We start from the raw sequence: 20,452 nt of genomic DNA, 5'->3' as shown, positions 1-20,452 counted from the left end.
CAAACCAACCCACACATGCAGTTTTTCCAATTTTCTAAACCGCACCCGCACCGCGATACTAAAATACCGCAAAAACTGCACCGCAAAAAATGATGCGGTGCGGTGCGGTTTCTGCGATTTATGTGGTTTGAACTATCACAATTTTTTTTTAAAATCATCATAAAATTATTAAACTATCATTAATATAATTATTCCAAAACACTTAAGATAATACAACAAACTTGAGACTAATAAAAATAATAACAACAACAATAAGTCAATAATCTTTTTAAAGTTTCAACAAGACACCTAAATCAAAATAACAAACTTGAAACTAATTAAATTCCAACAACAATATAAATGTAAAACTAACATACTTTCAGCAATAGATTAAAAATAAAACAAACACAAATTTCCAACTCCAAATTTTAATACACATGTATGGGATTGGGTTTGTTGTTAAGAAGAGAGGGTTTGTGAAGAGTTATGGATTTTGCCCTAAGATTTATAGCCTTGGGTTGGGCTCATATGTATGGGCTTAATAAAATAAATATAAAAATTAAAATTTTAAAACATGTGGTGCGGTGCAGTTTGAATCGCGGTTTAATAATTCAAAACCGCAAACCGCACCGCACTGTGCGGTTTGGAAAAAATTCAAACCGTAAACCGCACCGCGAAGAATTTCAAATCGTATTTTTTTGCTTTGCGGGCAGTTTGAGCAGTTTGATGTACACCCCTAGTCAAAATTGGCATTGTCACCGGAAAAATCACCAAGAAAGTGATTTCTTCATCAAGAAACTAATTTCTTCATCAAGAAATTAGTTCTTGGTGAAATTTTTAGTGATTTTTCTGGCGACAATGATGATCCGACGAGTTTTCCACATCGACAGCAACTTCGACGATTTTTCCGTCACAGACAGCTACTCAGATGATTGTTCCGGCACCGGCAGCAAACTCCGACGATTTTTCCGGCATCAGTGACAAATAAAACTATCTAAACAAATAAAACATTAAATATGGAATTTGAAAGCCTAATTTACATATATATGACATATCAAATATCATAAAAAGATCTAAAAACAAAAAAATACCATATAAATTGGTCAAACTTAAAAGTATATTTAACATAAGAACTTTTAAAATCACATAGTAAGTGTAATTTCTCATAAAAAAAAAGGAATTTTTACATGGTATATTATATTTTGATATTTTATTACTTTTATACTGCCACACGGCAGAAATTACAAAAATATTGTACGGTTTATACTGTCTTTTGCATGCCACGTGTTATTTTGCATGTCCTTCTCTATTTTTTTATTAATTAATTTTTATAAAAAAAAATCTAATGTGATATTCATGATCAAATCATGGCAGCTCACATTTTTTTTAAAAAAAAAAAAAGAGTAACAAATTAAAGAAAAAAAAATTAATATATTATATTTGTTTTGCAATCACGCGTTACCCCTCATTTCACATTTCATCATTTCATATTTTTTCATCATTATCTTTATTCTTAAGCTATTCATCTCTCTCTCATGTTCATCTTCTTCTTCATGTTCTTCTTTATTTTATTTATTTTTTTGTTTACAAATCCATGCACTTGTTTAGACTTTAGCCCTGAAGATGTGCTTGATGAGAGAGAGAGAGAGAGAGAGAGAGAGAGAGAGAGAGAGAGAGAGAGAGAGAGAGAGAGAGAGAGAGAGAGAGAGAGAGAGAGAGAGAGAGAGAGAGAGAGACCAGTAGACAGAGGGTCCATCCCGTGGGAATATCTTCAAAAAGAACAATACAGAGGAAGAAGAAGAACAGCAAACAACTCAAATTTTTTAAGTAAAAAAATCTCTTTTTTTCTTTATTTATTTTTTTAAAAACGACATAAACTTTACTGTGTTTTTGTTGTTTTTACTAATTATGTTTTTTTTTTCTTTTTTGGGGTCATAGTGAGCTCTGATTTTGTGAGTGGTTTGTATCGTTTGATGGCTTTTATGGCTTATTTTGTTATTATTTTCTTTAATTTTTTTATCACATTTTTTCTAAATATTATTGTATTACTCTATTTTTAATAGCAATAGGAAAATAATGAATCTTGTATATTTTCTTCAATATCATATACTCCAATAAAGGTTCAATTTTCCTTTGTTGTTTTACTGTTGTTTTTTAGTTGTTCTCCTTCTTTTCATTTTTGATGTCGTCTCTTGTATGTTCTCTTGTTGTGCCCTAGCTTTCTACATTTGTTGTATTTGTTATGTTGTTTTTTTTTCCAACCAGCTTCCATCCTCTTTTTTTATTTTTTTTGGTCTTCTAAATTTCACCACTTTAATGGAAGATAAGACTATTACTGTTGGTTACCTCAAACAAATATGGTTATCTCAAACAAATATTTAGTAGTTGGTTTAATATGTGTGATTTAAAACCAATATTTGTTAAACATACAAAACAATAGTAGAACAACCCAAAAATAACATTAGAAAGACCATGACAGCCCCAATATTAATAGTTTTAATGTTTCTGATTCATCTCACCAAATTTTAATGGTTATTTTTCGACTGTTTTGGTGTTGCTGTGATAGTTCTGTCTAGGTGTAGAAGATTAAGATCTCGTTTTTATTTTCGGTGTTTACAGTATAAAAGAAAAAAAAAATCCTAAGACATTATAAAAATTATTTTGGCCGCATGGCAGTATTTTTGTAAAAATAGAATCAAAATCCAGTATTTTTGTTACTTACCCTAAAAAAAATAGTGAAAATTTACATTTACAAAGGTAAATTGTATTTTATTATTAATAATAACGTAGCAATATTTTTTGTACCGTTATTAATGTTATTGTACCGTTTTTTAATTGATAAATTGACAAATACTTTTTTTTTTTTTTTTGTCTTTTTTTTTTATTTGAACGTAGGTTTTACAATTATATAGAGAAAGTTAAAATAAAAAAAATATATATTTTTTCTCTTATTTTCAACTTTAAAATAAAATTTCAACCACATTGCTAGTTGTTTGGCCTCAAAAATAATATTATTGCGACGTACTTTTCAATGTGATCATTTCAAAATATGGGAAGCATATGTTTTTTCACCTTTTTAAAATCAAAGTAACTATTTAGTTGTTTACCATATCAATTATATACTCATTAGTTACATTTCAACAATATATAATTATAAAAATATAAATTTTTTAAACAATTAACCTATTGGTATTGCGTTAGTTTACTAATTAAAATATCATGAGTCGCCACTAAAAATCTAACATTACAACGCTTTTTATTAGCATCGTAAATAATTATTATTATTTTTATTCCTGATAAAGAAGTGCATATTAATAAATGAATGAATTATTTTTGTGTTGTGTGTGGAAAGGTAACTTCCTAGTTACTTTACATTTTAGGTATCATAATTAACTAAATAGTTACTTTTTACTATAGTAACGATGGAATTACGTATTAAATTAACCACAATAAACAATAGTTTCTTTTTCTATTTAATTAACCAAAAAGTAACCAAATTTTATAAATAAACAAAATTTAATATGCAAACTAAATTCATGGGTTACTAAAATATACTTTGTTATTCATATTCAAAAGTTATTATATGATAACTAATTAGTTTCTACAATAAATTTAAGGTTATCAAAATGTATCTTAAATAATATTGTAACACGTTAGTTTCTTCAATAAGATTAAAGGTAACATAAATGTTACACTAAAGTAACCTAAAAGTATATATCTTTTAAATAATATAATATAAACTAATAATAACATATAGTTTTAAAAGTAACTAATCTAAAAATCAAAAGTTATCTATATGAGATATTTTTATTTTAAAATAGATCATTTTATGAAAAGTAACCAATTAGTATCTTATCGAAATAATAATCAATTGGTCCAGAATAATGTGTCTTGTTTGTAATGTTTTAAAAGTTATTTGTAACTTCATTATTTATTTAATTAATCAAAATGCATATATAATTTACATTTAAAAAATATGGGTAGCTTAAACATATATGATATTTTTTTTTAAATACGTTTTACTAAAATGGTAGTTTACTCCATGACAACTTATTATATTTTCGAAAATAAACTTGAAGGTTACTCAAATGTATTAATATAACCTAAATAATTAATTGATTATTAAGGTGTATAAATATAAGTTTTAGGGCTAGCCAAAATGTATCTCAAATTATGTAATATAAAAATAATAACTTTTTATGAAAATTAACTTATTGGTTTCTTATCAACATCATAAGTAACCAAAATGTTACTTTTGAAACGCAGGAAAACAAAAAAAATAAATTTCGAGATTAGTTTCATTTCAGATATATTAGTTTAAAAGTAAGGTAAGTAATTGAGATTTGTTAAGTTATTATTTTTGTAATTAGATTACATTTTACGTATATTTTTTTAAAAAATCCCTTTCTTTTTTCATTTAGTTAATCAAAAAGTAACTAGATTTTTAAAACTATTTTTTCGACCATATCATTGCTCACTTAAATTAAAAAAAAATATTATCGTGATCTACTCTTTAATGTGATTATTTTAAGATATGAGAACATATAATTTTTTATTATTTCAAAAAAAAAAAAAAAACTATTGAGGTGGCCATGATACCAATCATATACTGATTGGTTACTATTAAATTATATTATATATTAAAGAAAATTTAATTTGTAATTAGTTTCTACTCTTTCTACAATAAAATAAACTTGAAGGTTATTCAAATGTATTTTAAATAATAAAATATTATAATATTACATAAAAATAACTAACTTAATATTAAGATACATACAAATAAATTTTAGAAGAAACCAAAAATGTATCTCAAATTATATACTATTTAGTTAACAAATCAAATTTATTTTTAAAATTCAAAATACTTATATAATAAAAAAAAAATATGAGTGACTAAATGTATATTACATTGTTTTAATTGAATATTACTATGAAGTATACTAAAAAAACTATTTCATATATATGTTTACTATTTTAAAAAAGGTATATAAAATAATTGATAAATAAAAATAGTAGCTTATTATATTATATGACAAACTCATTAGTTTCGAAAATAAATTTTAAAGTTACCCAAATGTATTTTAAATAATAAGATAGCACAATATAACTTAAAAATAGCTATTGATTATTAAGATGTTTACAAATAAGATTTTAAATGTAACCAAATTGTATTTTAAATTATATAATTTAAAAGTAACTGATTAGTTTCTTATCAGTATCATAAGTAACCAAAAGGTTAATTTTGAAAATTCAGGAAAATAATAAAAAAAAAATGGAATTTGAGATTAATTTCGTTTTAGGCATATTATTTTAGAATTAAGGTATTTTTTTAATGACGTGGCAAGGTATTATTGTAATTGAGATTTATTAAGGTATTTTTGTAAATAATTTATATTTTAAGTATATTATTGAAAAGATCCCAAAAATGAAATTTCGAGCCTGTATAAAAAAGTGGCTGACCTATTTGTGACAAATGGACCGATCAAATAAAGCACAGTCCAAACTCGACACAACCCATATTATGCTTTTGAAAATATGAGTCAGGCCGATCTAACAGACATTTACATATTTAATAAAGTGCAAGTATATCTCACTTTTTACTATATGTCTCTCTCTACTTTAATGTTCCTAATGAAATTAAGAGCTATTCGTTAAAATATATTTTTCATTAAGAGCTATGTTCCTAATGAATTTATATTTTCCAATCTAATCCAAAATTAGATTAATAGAAATGGTAAAGGAATTGTAGTTATTTCTTTCCTAGAAAACGATATTTCATTTTGGTAAAATATGCCCAAATACATGTAAGATTGTTCTGATTGGCATACTCAATCGACTTTCAAATCGACTTCTCTCGTTTTGAGCATTTATATTGAAACCAAATACCACTGTCCTTGCACCAAAGTTTAAAATAATTATGACAAAAACTAGGACAGAAGCACCATTAATCTAGATTGCATACTAGAAGAATTAGACGAAAAGATTTAAGTTGATAATAACAAAAGTTAATTAAATGACAAAACTTTAATATCTGTAGGAGGATCGATTTAATAATCTACTGTCTTCAAATCAAACATCCAAACTAAACGAAAAAAAAAAGTTCCACTTAACATATTACTAGAGCAGATATCAAAAGGAAAACTACCGAATTGCAAACAAACAATCTTCAAGTACACTTTAAAAATGCAAACAAAAAACTCAAATACCATTTCAGTATTTCCTTCCAGGGCCGCCACCACCACCTCGGCCAAAACCTTGGGTGGGAATGACAACCTGTGGCTCAACTTCAGTAAGCCCAGGAAGGTCTGACATACCAAGAGCGGCAAGCATATCAATGGTCTCTTTGTCAACCTTGATTTCATCAGTCTTGATAGCTGACTCGTCGGGGACAAAGTCCATACGCCTCTCACGCTCCTCTTCTTGAAGCTTCAGTGAGATGCCCCTGACTGGACCCTTCTGGATCCTCTTCATTAAGTGAGTGGAGAACCCGGCAATCTTATTCCTCAGCCTCTTTGTGGGGATAAGGGCAACCTCTTCCAAGATCTTTTTATTTGTGTGAAAATCCAAGGTCATGCGAGAGTAGTATCTCTCGATCACCTGGCGAGAGGACTTCTTCACAGTCTTAGTACGAACACGACCCATTTTAGAGAATTACAAGCAACCTCTGCAGCTAAATTACAATGGAAAAAAAAAAGTGAATAAGGAATTATGTTACATAGGATCGATCAACAGAAAAAAAAAAGGCAAGAGTTTAAACAAAACTGAGAAACAAGTGTACTTTTCTATATTCAAACAACTTATTTCAAAAATAAGATCATGATCTCAAAATACTACAACTAATGAAGTAATGTATTATATATACCAAAATTTTCGATAAGTATTTAGCGATGAAACAAGAGGATATCAGCATACAACATTATCAGTGAGCAATATTCCCAAAACTACAGAGATAATTTGAAGCCAAGGAAAAACAACTCTCACAGGATGCAATATGTATTATAAGTACAGTTCTTAACAACATAATTAGGAAAAAAAATTTCACATAGTGACTTCATCAAAAAGCATATATATATATATGAACTCAGAAAACATTATTCTACAAACTATATAGAACCACTAATTACAAGATACACATTTTATTCACAACTTCAATTCTTTTTCAACTTATTTCAGAATGGACAAATTAAACAAAACCAAACATTTAACAATAGATCCAAGCAAAAATCTGAAACATCTACAAAATCAAAAAGAACAACCTGAAAACCTAAAAAGCACAAGTGAAAGTGTTCAGCAAACGAAGACGAACATGCCAAATAATAAAACGCATAAATGAGTCGCTTCACGAGATGAAAACATATAAAATAAGATGCAACCTATTCGACTAGTTTGATTACCGAGAGAATGTATTGTGAAAGAAAAGAAAAGTGTGGAGCGTCAACAGGTAAGGAAGGAAGAGAGCTTACAAGCAAACGAGGGAAGAGATGAAATCGCAGAATGGGAGCGCCGGACTGAAGGTGAAGAATTGGGAGAGAGGGATGCGTTAAATATGAAGACTTATTAGGGTTTCCGTAAGGAGGGCTCCACGAACACACACTATCATCACTTTTCGGTAGCCCGCTCACCACCACTTTGGGCCAAGTCTCTGGGCTGGATCCAATGTGAAAGCCCACACAATCAAAATGAAAAGCTTACTTTTTTTTATCTTTTTTTTAACTAATTTGTGTAATTGTGTTATAATTTTTTTTGATAAATTAAATGGATAATTCATTACATGTTATTTTTCTATTAGGGTCCGTTTGGTACACAGGATTGAATTGGATTGGATTAGAAAGGATTGGATTGGATTGGATTGGACTCGATAAGATTATGCTGAATCCAGTAATGTGTTTGGTTATGAGTTGGATTAATTTTTTTTTTGTATTAAAAAAAAAAGAAATTAAAAAATTTAATTGAATAAAATTTATATTTTATTAGTAAAAATATAAAATTAAAAAAGATAAATTTTTTTAAGAAAATAACAAATTAAAAAAATTTGAATTATAATTTTTTCTTAAACTAATTAAATTTTACAATTAACATATAAAATATACATATATTTTTTAAAGAAAAATGGGTTTATCATTTTATTATTTTTTTTTCTTTGTATTATCTATACATTAAAATATTTGTTTTGAAAGGAAAAAAATATTAAAATATTTTTTATATGCAAGAAAAAATAGTTATTATCATTTAATAAATTTATTTAAATAATTTACTTGTATATATTAATAAAAACATCACACATATTTAAAAAACCACCCCTTACAAGAGAAAAAATATAAAAAAAGAAAGAACCCATCCAAATATGGCATTGAGGTTGTTGGGTTTTGGAAGAAGAGGAGTGATCAGTGAGCTTTATCCTACTTAATCCCATGTATTTGTTAGGACTATTTATCCCATAAGAGTTGGATTATTTTTTAGTCAAAAGATTTTTTTTTTTCAGTCAACTATTACCACCAAACATAGGATTGAGATAATTTACCCTAATCCTAGTCCCTAGTTCTTTTTTTTTTTGTTATTTTTGTATTTCTTTTTTATTTAAGCAAAAAAACACGAAAAATAACAAAAAAAGAGCTAATAGAAAAATAACATCCAAATAATATTAAATTAACACTAAAAAATAACATACAAATAACAAAAAATCAACAACAAATTAATAATATTACAATATAAAAATATATTAAAATACCATATTTTTTGTAAATAAAATTATAAAAATATTTAAAATTTTGTACAACCTTAATTTTGTAATTTTTAAAAAAAAAATTCCTAAATTTAATTACTATTATTTATCTAATTACTAAAAGAGTAATATATACGTTTATTTTAATATTTTATGTATATGTATATTATTTATTTAAAATTTTCTTATTAATTCAATACTTTATTAATCTATTAACTACCATATAAAAGAGTGGTCTGCTATTATGTTTTAGTAAAGTTATTTTGGAAATTAATAGTATGGTATTGATTCCCATACAATTCTCTCTATTCTCTCTCGCCTGCGCCATTCTCGAACCAGTACCACGATGGAGCAGCGTTAGGAGAAGACTCATCGGCATCCGTTTGCTTGCCACGATGAGAACATGGCCCAAAAACTCCATCCTCACTCTTTTTATCTCTCTCTCTCTCGTCTGCGCACACGCCGGTGCTAGAAGGAGATTCAAAATCTCAAATCTCGTTCATCCGAAGCCACCGAACTCCAAAAACCAACCTCGATGCGGAGCTCCTAGATCTCGTTTTGGTATTTTATTTGGCTTTGGTAAGATGTTTTTCATTTCTTTCTTTTTCTTTTTTTGTTTATTGATTTTCTTGGGAATTTTTTTCTGGATCTAAGAACTGAGGAGAGAGAATCATGTAAAATCAAAATTGTTTTATGGATTTGAGATTGCTTATGAATTTAATTTTTATTTTGTGTTTTTACGTTGATTTGGATCTAATAAACACAATGGTTTGGTTGTGGTGTTGGTTGCAGTGGTTGCGATGGTAGGGTGGTGGTTGTTTTGGTGGTGGCAGTGTTGTTGGTTGAAGGAATGAAGAAGAAGAGATGAGAACTGGAAAAAAAAGAGTAGAATAAAAAAAATTGTTTTCCTTTTAATTTTTTTTAAAAAATAATTTATTTTTAATTGTAAATTAATTTTGTATTTATATTTTAATTTTTAAAAAAAAATATATATTTACGTGGACCAATAATATTGTGCCACGTGTACATCGTGTCCACGTTGGCTGAACTGAACTGAGCCACGTTGGGAAATAACGGAGTCAAGGGAAAGGAAGTGTGTTTTTGCTAACAGAATGCTGGTTTTGGGAGTTTTACCGCCAAAATTTGGGTTTTGGGGGTTAATTGCAAGTAAAATGAAACTATTAGGGGTTTGCCACAATTAACCATATTTGTTTTTATTCATTATGTTATAAAATTAGTTCTATTTTTATTTATATCTGAGACATCTACTTCTGGTGACTTTTATGGCGACGATGACTTTTCCGCGCAACGATGACTTTTGCGATAACTTTTTTGGTGACTGTTCTGGTACCAGTGACTTTTTCGGTGCTGGTGACTTTTTTGGTGAAACTTATTATTGTTTTATAAATATGGAATTTCTACATTTTTTTTTTTACAAAAATATGGCATTTGTGAAATATTAGGATAAATAGTTGAAAAATGGCAAAATTGCAAGTGGTGGGCCCACATCCTATGGCTGGCGACTAATGCTCTATTTTACCATTTATTTATCACTTTTTAATGTCAAATAATTCAAACCTAAACCTAGAAGGATTCCTATAAATAGATAGTGATGAACTCAAAATTGACAGCTTAAGCATTCACTAGCCTTCAGTCAAATTTTGAGCCTTCTCTTCTCTCTCTATTTTGAATCCCTCCTCTCTCTTTCTCTCTTCAATTTTCGAACTCTATAGTGATAGAGTACATGCCCACGCATAGCAAGTTGGTACTCAATCATAGTGTGTAAGACTGTGAAGAATCCATTCAATTGAAGGAGAATCGGACTTAGATCTTGGTGATACTCTGCTACAAAAGGATACAAGGGTTAGAGATTTGAGCGGAAGGAGTCATTTAATTCTGATGCAACCAATGTAAGGTTTCTTGAACTTTATATGTGTTTAAATTCTATTGTTTTATAAATTCATATTTAGGATGTTAAACAACATACAAGGTAGTAAATCTAGATCCTGATAAAATAATCCCCAACAATTTACATCTTGGGAACATGGTAGTTCAATTGAGTGGGAGCGCTAATCATAGATATGAAATCTATATCGGGCTTTGTGCCCTAAATAAAACTCTATTTCATTGTAATCTTTATCATTTAATTATCAATAAAGAGACAGAAGTATTTTCATCACTTATTTAGTGTGTCATTTGGTTCATGTTATCATTTATATGTTTAATTTATTTATAAATTCATCCAAACCCTTATCACATTGATATTCTTGTTTATTGTGTCATCAGCACAGTGGAAAGTAATCAAGATTGTGTGATTGAATATATATTCCCAGATTTATCAGTACACAGGGTTTAACTGATATGATAATCTACAACATAGTTTACTTGCACCTTGGATAAGTGCTATGTCCTTTCCAGGGCATTAGTTAAAGTAAAACTTGGGTTGGATGCATGGAGTATGCATTGGAAGGGATCGATATTGAACTTGGATTAGATATGATAAATTTACCGTAATATCTATTCAATTCAATATCACCTAGTTGATCCTAGATCAAATGATCTTAATCCTGACATGGTTATGTTCGATCTCAAGAGTATTATTCATGTTCTTTGATTTGTTAGTTAACCTTGAGAACATGAATATAGGCCCATGATTCCTATACTAGTTGAGACAATACTACTTGTAAGACTCAGTTAATTGATTTTAATTAATCAATTATAATTCTAAAATTAGACTATGTCTAGTTTATGAATTTTCACTAAGCTAGGGTTTAATTGTGAAGAAAAAAGATTCTAGGGTTTATTTGTTAATTAAGAGACTTTGTTAAGTCTAATTAATGAATATATTAAATGGCAATATTATTTAATAATTAATTTTAGTTAATAAATAATTAGATTTGGCATTTAAGTGGTTAAATTGGAAAAATGACATTTTTGAGAAAATAAGATGAAAAATTAGAAAAATGGCAAAATTGCAAAGTGGGGGCCCACTATCCTGTTGGAAATTATTTTACCAGGATCTTAGATCTACTCACAAGTATGTTGATTAACACCGTAAATATGAACTTTCTAAAACGATGAAATAAACACATATAAAGTTTAGTAAACCTTTACATTGGGTGTAGCGGAATATAATGACTCCTTCCGTTCAGATATCTAGCCCTTGATTCCTTTCTGTAGCAGAGCATTATCAATATCTGAACTTGGATCTCTTTCTCTGATTCTTTAGTGCTGAAACTCCTTCTTGCTGAAAGTCTTTCTTCACGATCTTCCTCACTATGATTGAGGTATCACTTGCTGTGTGTGGGCACAACTCTCACACTAAGAATTTCGAAATTCAAGAAAGAAGAAAGAGGAGAAGAGGTCGGCCAAAGGTAGGGAGAGAGAGAGAGGCTCAGTTTTTTCTGAATCAGAAGTGTAATTTTCTTGAAGCCTTCACTATCTATTTATAGCATTCCACTACGGTTAGTGTAACGCCCTAAATAATTAGGCACGCTACCCAAAATGATTATGAAACCCTAATCCCCTAACCGGGATTACTAATTAAAAACAGCGCAGAATTTAAACTTTTATATTAAACAGACTGAAAATAAACTTGTAATATATTTAAACTTTTTCAAACATAGTTGGGATCCCAAAAATATTTACAAAATTATTACAAGTTCTTTCTTACTAGCCGACCTAAGCGGCAAAACAGAATACAAAAGTCAACACTGTTAGACCCATAACCCGCTTGGTACGAGTGGCATGAACATGTACATTCTTCGCCCTGCTCACGAAACTCATAGGCGATCGGCTAATGCCTTACCCTTTCCTGCACAGTAGAGCACCCGTGAGCCAAGCCCAGCAAGACAGTATAAATCATAACAAATATATTATGCTCATTCACATATGTCTGTATAGCACAGACCTGATCATTATTTCATCATGCCCATTTATGTCTACGTGGCATAGACCTATGTGTTGCGCTCACACATCTAATTAAATCTACATGACGTAGACCCACGTGTTACTCTCACACGTCTAAATACATTAAGGCCTTAGAAGCAGTTCATCTCGGTTATGAGTACCGAGTCCAACCTGATTATGCCTTGAGCACATAATCCTTAAATCTCATTTCAATTAAGATGGCATGGCATTTATACACATATATCACTAGGGTAATAACCCTAGGCTATTAGACCGTTCCTATTAGGGTAATAACCCTAATCCCGGTTACTTAAACATTCATGCATATCATTCTCAACATAAGCGCCACTGCGCATACTCTACGTGCTAATCACTGTCTTACCTGTTGTCCCGCAATAGTAGAGATTCCAAATCCCCGGGTGCTCCTGACCAGGTGCCGGTAATCCTAGTCACACACAATCCGGGATTTTCACAAATAGGGTTAACCCCTGATTTCACATTCATAAAATAAATTCATAGCATTTCAAATACAGATAATCACATAGAGCTCGAAAAGAGCTTTCCAACGGTATAAAGAACGTCCCAAACGGAGTCCCGAGTCAAAAGTTATGGCCAAAACAAAATTGAGAAAAGCAGAATTTCTCCTTTGCCCGGATCCGGTCGCGACGGCCGAAAATCCCGTCGCGACGACTGGGTTTAGAACACCCCAAAACTCCATTTTTAAGGTCTTAAACATGCTAATTTTCCATAACTTCGAACCTCAACCAAAACAGAGGATAAAAACACAAAATTCATGCATAAATCCACAACCAAAATCAGATTTAACCATATACAACTTTCAAGCTCCAAACTTGACCTAAAAATCATGCTCATCTCAAAAGAATTTTCAGCAAGCAAATCAATTAAAACTCAGTAAAGAATCTACCTCACTTCCAAATCCAAGCCAATTCAAGGAAATTCCAAGTTTCAAGCCCAAAATCCCAAGCTTTTCCTCAATTTCCAAGTTGCAAAAACTCAATATAGTAAGAGAGGGAGAGGGTTCGGGTGAGAGAAAAGAGAACCCAGAAATAAATTCATTTTCCCAAAAAAAAAATCCAATTAATCCAATGTAAATCATTTATGGTTAAATGACCATTTTGCCCCTAAGGCTATAAAACCAACATATTCATTTTCAAGGGCATAAATGCCAAATCACACTCAAATATTGCCAAATAAATTCCAGATTATCACATGTCAAATAAAATGCCAAATAATCAATTCAATTTACATTTCGGGCCCGAACCCGGTTCGGCCCGAAATTCCCGGGTGTGACTATACCGTGCTAACCTGTCAGAACACACCTGAAAAGACAACACATGCATACTATATAATAATATAGTTCTATTAAGCACGTAATTAAATTAATCTCAACAATTTACCCTTCTCGGGTCATAATTACCAAAATGCCCCTGGCTCACCAACGGGGTCTTAACATGTTAAATTCATATAATTTCACATATGTTGAACTATATAATAATATAATTCCTCAATTAACTCATAATTATCTAGTTAGGGTTTTGCTAATCCTTTTCTTAATCCCGGGTATTACAATTACCCCCTCCTTATAGAAATTTCGTCCCGAAATTTACCTGAACAACTCCGGATATTTCTGCTGCATATCCGTCTCGAGCTCCCAGGTTGCCTCTTCTATTTTACTGTTCCTCCACAGTACTTTCACCAGTGCCACAGTCTTGCTTCTCAAGACTTTTTCTCTTCTATCAAGTATCTGCACTGGTTGTTCCTCGTATGATAAGTCCGGTTGAAGTTCCAATGCTTCATAACTCAGAACATGGGACGAGTCTGAGACATACTTCCGAAGCATTGAAACATGAAACACATTATGTACAGCTGCCAGCGCTGGGGGCATAGCCAACCTGTACGCTACTTGCCCTATCCTTTCTAGGATTTCAAAAGGTCCAATGAACCTCGGGCTAAGCTTTCCTTTCTTCCCAAAGCGTTTTATGCCTTTCATCGGAGATATTCGGAGAAATACCATGTCCCCGACTTGAAAATCAATATCTCGACGCTTTGGATCGGCATAACTCTTTTGCCTACTCTGAGCCGCGAGCATTCGCGCTCTAATCTTATCAACTGCCTCACTTGTTTTCTGAACAGCTTCGGGTCCCAAGAACTTTCTTTCACCCACTTCATCCCAGTGAATGGGCGATCTACATTTTCTTCCATACAAAAGTTCATAAGGAGCCATCCCGATTGTTGCCTGATAGCTGTTATTATAAGAAAACTCGATCAGGGGAAGGTACTTTACCCATGATCCCTCAAAGTCAAGCACACATGCCCGTAGCATGTCTTCTAAAATCTGAATGGTCCTCTCGGATTGTCCATCCGTCTGAGGATGAAAAGCATCTTTGAACTTTAGCGAGTTCCCATAGCTCGATGCAGACTTTCCCAGAATCTTGATGTAAACTTCGGATCTCTATCCGATACAATGGACTTTGGGACACCATGCAGACGAACAATTTCTCTGACATATAACTCAGCATACTGATCAATGGAGAAGTTCGTCCGAACAGGTAAAAAGTGAGCAGACTTTGTAAACCTGTCCACTATGACCCACACAGAGTCAAATTGTCCCGTGGTTCTAGGCATACCTACCACGAAGTCCATAGCTATATCTTCCCATTTCCATTCTGGTATTTTCAGTGGCTGCAGCAACCCTGCAGGTCGCTGGTGTTCAGCTTTTACTTGCTGACACGTAAGGCACTTTGCAACATACTCAGCGATGTCATTCTTTATGCTTGGCCACCAAAACATGGCTTTCAGGTCTTGGTACATCTTTGTCGACCCTGGATGAACTGAATAAGGAGTCGTGTGAGACTCATCCATGATCTCTTTCTTGATGTTCTCATCCATAGGCACACAAACTCGATTCCCAAATCTCAACATTCCCGTTTCATCTACTGAAAAATCACTAGCCTTCCCGTAGAAACCCTAGCTCGGGTTTTTATCAATTCTGAATCTTGCTTTTGTGCTTCTTTAATTCTCTCGAGAAGAGTGGATTGCAGGGTAATATTAGCCAATTGCCCCACAACCAACTCAATTTGAGCTCGAGTCATTTCATTTGCCAGTTGTTGAGAGATTTGCTTCATAGAACTTAGCTGACTCTGACCTTTTCTACTCAGGGCATCAGCAACTACATTGGCTTTACCAGGGTGATAAAGAATCTCACAATCATAATCTTTCACCAGTTCTAGCCAACGCCTCTGTCTCATATTCAAATCTTTCTGGGTAAAGAAATACTTCAGACTTTTGTGATTAGTGTATATCTCACATTTCTCGCCATAAAGGTAATGCCGCCAAATCTTTAGCGCAAATACCACTGCTGCGAGTTCTAAATCGTGAGTAGGGTACCTCTGCTCGTACTCCTTTAACTGCCGAGAAGCATAAGCTATTACCCTCCCAGCCTGCATAAGCACACAGCCGAGACCCTGTCTCGAGGCATCACAATATACCACAAACTTTTCCTTATCTGAAGGAAGAGTTAGTACAGGAGCGGTAATCAAGCGTTGCTTTAACTCCAGGAAACTTTTCTCACACCGATCAGTCCAAACAAACTTCTGGTTCTTTCGGGTCAGCTCCGTTAAGGGTACAACAATCTTTGAAAAACCCTCAACGAACCGACGATAATAACCAGCCAAACCCAGAAAACTTCTGACCTCTGTAGCTGACTTCGGTGCTGGCCAATCCCGAACAGCTTCAATTTTGGCCGGATCCACCATGATCCCATCTTTATCCACTATGTGCCCCAGAAATGAGACACGGGATAACCAGAATTCACACTTTTTGAACTTAGCATAAAGCTTGTGATCCCGTAATCTTTGCAAAACCGCTCTGAGATGCAACTCATGATCTTTTTTTGTCTCAGAGTACACCAAAATGTCATCGATAAACACAATCACGAACCTATCCAGGTAATCCTTAAACACTCGGTTCATCAAATCCATGAATGCCGCCGGGGCATTAGTGAGTCCAAAAGACATCACAAGAAATTCATAGTGTCCATACCGAGTACGAAACGCAGTTTTTGGGATATCTTCCTCTCGAATTCTCGAGTCGATGATAGCCTGAACGAAGATCGATCTTGGAAAAGACCGTCTTCCCCTTCAGTTGATCAAACAGATCATCAATTCGAGGTAAAGGATACTTGTTCTTAATGGTAAGCTTGTTCAACTCCCGGTAGTCAATACACATTCGCAGGGTTCCGTCTTTCTTCTTCACAAACAAAACCGGAGCACCCCAAGGTGAGTAGCTCGGTCTAATGAATCCCAGATTCAATAATTCTTGCAACTGTTTCTTCAATTCCTTCAACTCAGCTGGAGCCATTCGGTACGGTGCCTTAGACACTGGATCCACTCCCGGAGCCAGTTCAATAACAAATTCAATTTCCCGAACAGGTGGCAATCCCGGCAAATCTTCTGGAAAGACATCAAGGAACTCACATACCAATCTCGTATGCTCAGGCCCTGATGTCACAGGTTGGCTAGTGTCCACTGTAGTAACTATGAACCCTAGACAACCTCTACCCATCAGGTCTTTAGCTTTCAACAACGATATTCTCGGTATGCGTGCCCCTGAACTTTACCCACGAACACTGCTGGGTTAGCACTATCGGGCTAACACCACCATCTTTCGCTTACAATCAATCATTGCTCCATATTTAGACAAAAAATCCATTCCCAGGATTATGTCAAAATCACATAATTGCAGTTCAATTAGATTGGCGGTCAATTCACAACTGTCAATCCAAAAAGACAAGGACCGAATCCACCTTGTGGATACTATCAGGTCTCCCGAAGGTAACAGGGTTCCAAACCCCGAAGCATAAATATCACATGGCTTATGTAAACTTTCTATCACTCTACTCGATACATATGAATGAGTAGCTCCCGAATCAAATAACACAGTATAAGCACAACCATTAATAGATAACTGACCTGTCACAACTGACGGACTAGCATCAGCATCTGCCTGAGTTATAGTGAAAAGTCGCCCCGGGTTCTGAGCAACATTCTTCTTAGGCTCTTCTTTCTTGGCTTGGGGACAGTCTCTGATAAAGTGGCCCACCATGCCACACTGGAAACATGCCTTGGCTCGGCACTCACCAGGATGATGCTTCTTGCATTTAGGACACTCAGGGTATGACCGGAATGAGGACCCGCGGCCTTGACGGCCACCTCTGTTTCCCCGAAACTTTCTATTTCCTCCTGAAGCTCCGGAAGCCTCAGCCTTCCGCTTGTGCTCAGGGTTGCTACTGTCGATCCCCTTACTGAAATTACCACCAGCAGGAGGGTTTGATGCCATGGCGGCATCCTTTACAGCCTGCTCTTTCATCACTTGCTGCTCGGCCTCTTCAGCAATTAAGGCCAAGTCTACCACTCTCTTATACAGAGTGTCATGGGATGTGGTAATTTTCAAGTCTCGACTGATTGTAGCATTCAGTCCTCGAACATACTTCTGTTTTCTGGTAAAATCGGTAGGCACCAAATCACCAGCAAATTTGGATAATCGGTCAAATTCCAGAGTATATTCAGCCACCGACATCTTCCCTTGAGTCAACTTCACAAAGTCTTCCTGGTGTGAAGTCCGTACAGCCACATTATAAAACTTTTCTTCAAAAAGTTTCTTAAACTCATCCCATGTCATCACACTGATATCTCGAGTCTGATTCACTATGTCCCACCAGACGCGGGCATGATCTTGAAACATAAAGGCCGCACAATTCACCCTCTCAGTTCCCGTCACCCCCATATTATCGAGGATACGGGTAACAGTGCTCATCCACTGATCGGCCTTAATAATATCAATGCCTCCCAGAAAAGCCGGAGGTTGTAGCTTCACAAACCGCTCGAACACAGAGTCCCGGTGCGGCATAATATACCCTTGGTTACCCACCACCGGCAATTGCAGCACAGGAGCTGGTGGTAACCCTTGGTTAGCTGGGACAGCTTGTTGCCTCAAACGTTGCAACTCTTCTTCTTGACGAAGTATGACACTCTGCATTTCATGAAACATCTGCTGCCAGTCAGCAGGAGGATTAGCATTAACAGCCTCCGCATTATCCCCCGGATTTTGCGGAGGTGGGCTTGATGTTTGGTGGATCGGTTCGGGTAACCCCGGGCTCTACTTGCTCGCCCTGTGGTCTGGATGATTGCGGAGGGTCCATTACTAGTACCCCTGTAATCAACAACCCCAGCGAGTTAAGCACCGATACCACACTTACGCACTTATTGCCTTAAACCCTAACTCATCTATTTACCTCATACATATCTACATAAACAATTAGCATTTATAGCATGGCATCACATAACACATACATACTCTAGATGCTTGCATACTGCCTAAAATGGAAAGCGGTAAATAGATGATCACACATACAGTCAAGTATTTACTCTCAATACTTACTGCACCATGAGTCGAGCTTATCTCTGACGACGAATGTACATGTTCAGCCGGTCTACAGGAAGTTTAAAAACCTTGGCGCTCTGATACCAAATTGTAACGCCCTAAATAATTAGGCACGCTACCCAAAATGATTATGAAACCCTAATCCCCTAACCGGGATTACTAATTAAAAACAACACAGAATTTAAACTTTTATATTAAACGGTACGAAAATAAACTTGTAATATATTTAAACTTTTTCAAACATAGTTGGGATCCCAAAAATATTTACAAAATTATTACAAGTTCTTTCTTACTAGCCGACCTAAGCGGCAAAACAGAATACAAAAGTCAACACTGTTAGACCCATAACCCGCTTGGTCTGAAGTGGCATGAACATGTACATTCTTCGCCACACTCCCGAAACTCATAGGCCGATCAGCTAATGCCTTACCCTTTCCTGCACAATAGAGCACCCGTGAGCCAAGCCCAGCAAGACAGTATAAATCATAACAAATATATTATGCTCATTCACATATGTCTGTATAGCACAGACCTGATCATTATTTCATCATGCCCATTTATGTCTACGTGGCATAGACCTATGTGTTGCGCTCACACATCTAATTAAATCTACATGACGTAGACCCACGTGTTACTCTCACACGTCTAAATACATTAAGGCCTTAGAAGCGGTTCATCTCGGTTATGAGTACCGAGTCCAACCTGATTATGCCTTGAGCACATAATCCTTAAATCTCATTTCAATTAACATGGCATGGCATTTATACACATATATCACTAGGGTAATAACCCTAGGCTATTAGACCGTTCCTATTAGGGTAATAACCCTAATCCCGGTTACTTAAACATTCATGCATATCATTCTCAACATAAGCGCCACTGCGCATACTCTACGTGCTAATCACTGTCTTACCTGTTGTCCCGCAATAGTAGAGATTCCAAATCCCCGGGTGCTCCTGACCAGGTGCCGGTAATCCTAGTCACACACAATCCGGGATTTTCACAAATAGGGTTAACCCCTGATTTCACATTCATAAAATAAATTCATGGCATTTCAAATACAGATAATCACATAGAGCTCGAAAAGAGCTTTCCAACGGTATAAAGAACATCCCAAACGGAGTCCCGAGTCAAAAGTTATGGCCAAAACAAAATTGAGAAAAGCAGAATTTCTCACTGCCAGATCCAGTCGCGACGGCCGAAAATCCCGTCGCGACGACTGGGTTTAGAACACCCCAAAACTCCATTTTTAAGGTCTTAAACATGCTAATTTTCCATAACTTCGAACCTCAACCAAAACAGAGGATAAAAACACAAAATTCATGCATAAATCCACAACCAAAATCAGATTTAACCATATACAACTTTCAAGCTCCAAAC

The 20,452-nt window shown here is 34.0% G+C and overlaps 1 protein-coding gene across 1 annotated transcript; it reads right to left on the bottom strand.

Annotated features, from left to right (window-relative positions):
- Positions 1 to 5,952: 5,952 nt before the first annotated feature.
- LOC115722593 (small ribosomal subunit protein eS17) lies at positions 5,953 to 6,621 on the bottom strand. The gene has a single exon (XM_030651836.2). It carries the CDS (start codon positions 6,619 to 6,621, stop codon positions 6,190 to 6,192), a length of 432 nt encoding a protein of 143 aa, XP_030507696.1. The 3' UTR covers positions 5,953 to 6,189.
- Positions 6,622 to 20,452: the final 13,831 nt, after the last annotated feature.

This window comes from Cannabis sativa, chromosome 9 (genome assembly GCF_029168945.1).
Source record: "Cannabis sativa cultivar Pink pepper isolate KNU-18-1 chromosome 9, ASM2916894v1, whole genome shotgun sequence".
Classification (NCBI taxonomy): domain Eukaryota; kingdom Viridiplantae; phylum Streptophyta; class Magnoliopsida; order Rosales; family Cannabaceae; genus Cannabis; species Cannabis sativa.
Note: the sequence above shows the minus strand (reverse complement) of the source record. Positions and strands in the feature narration are given on the sequence as shown.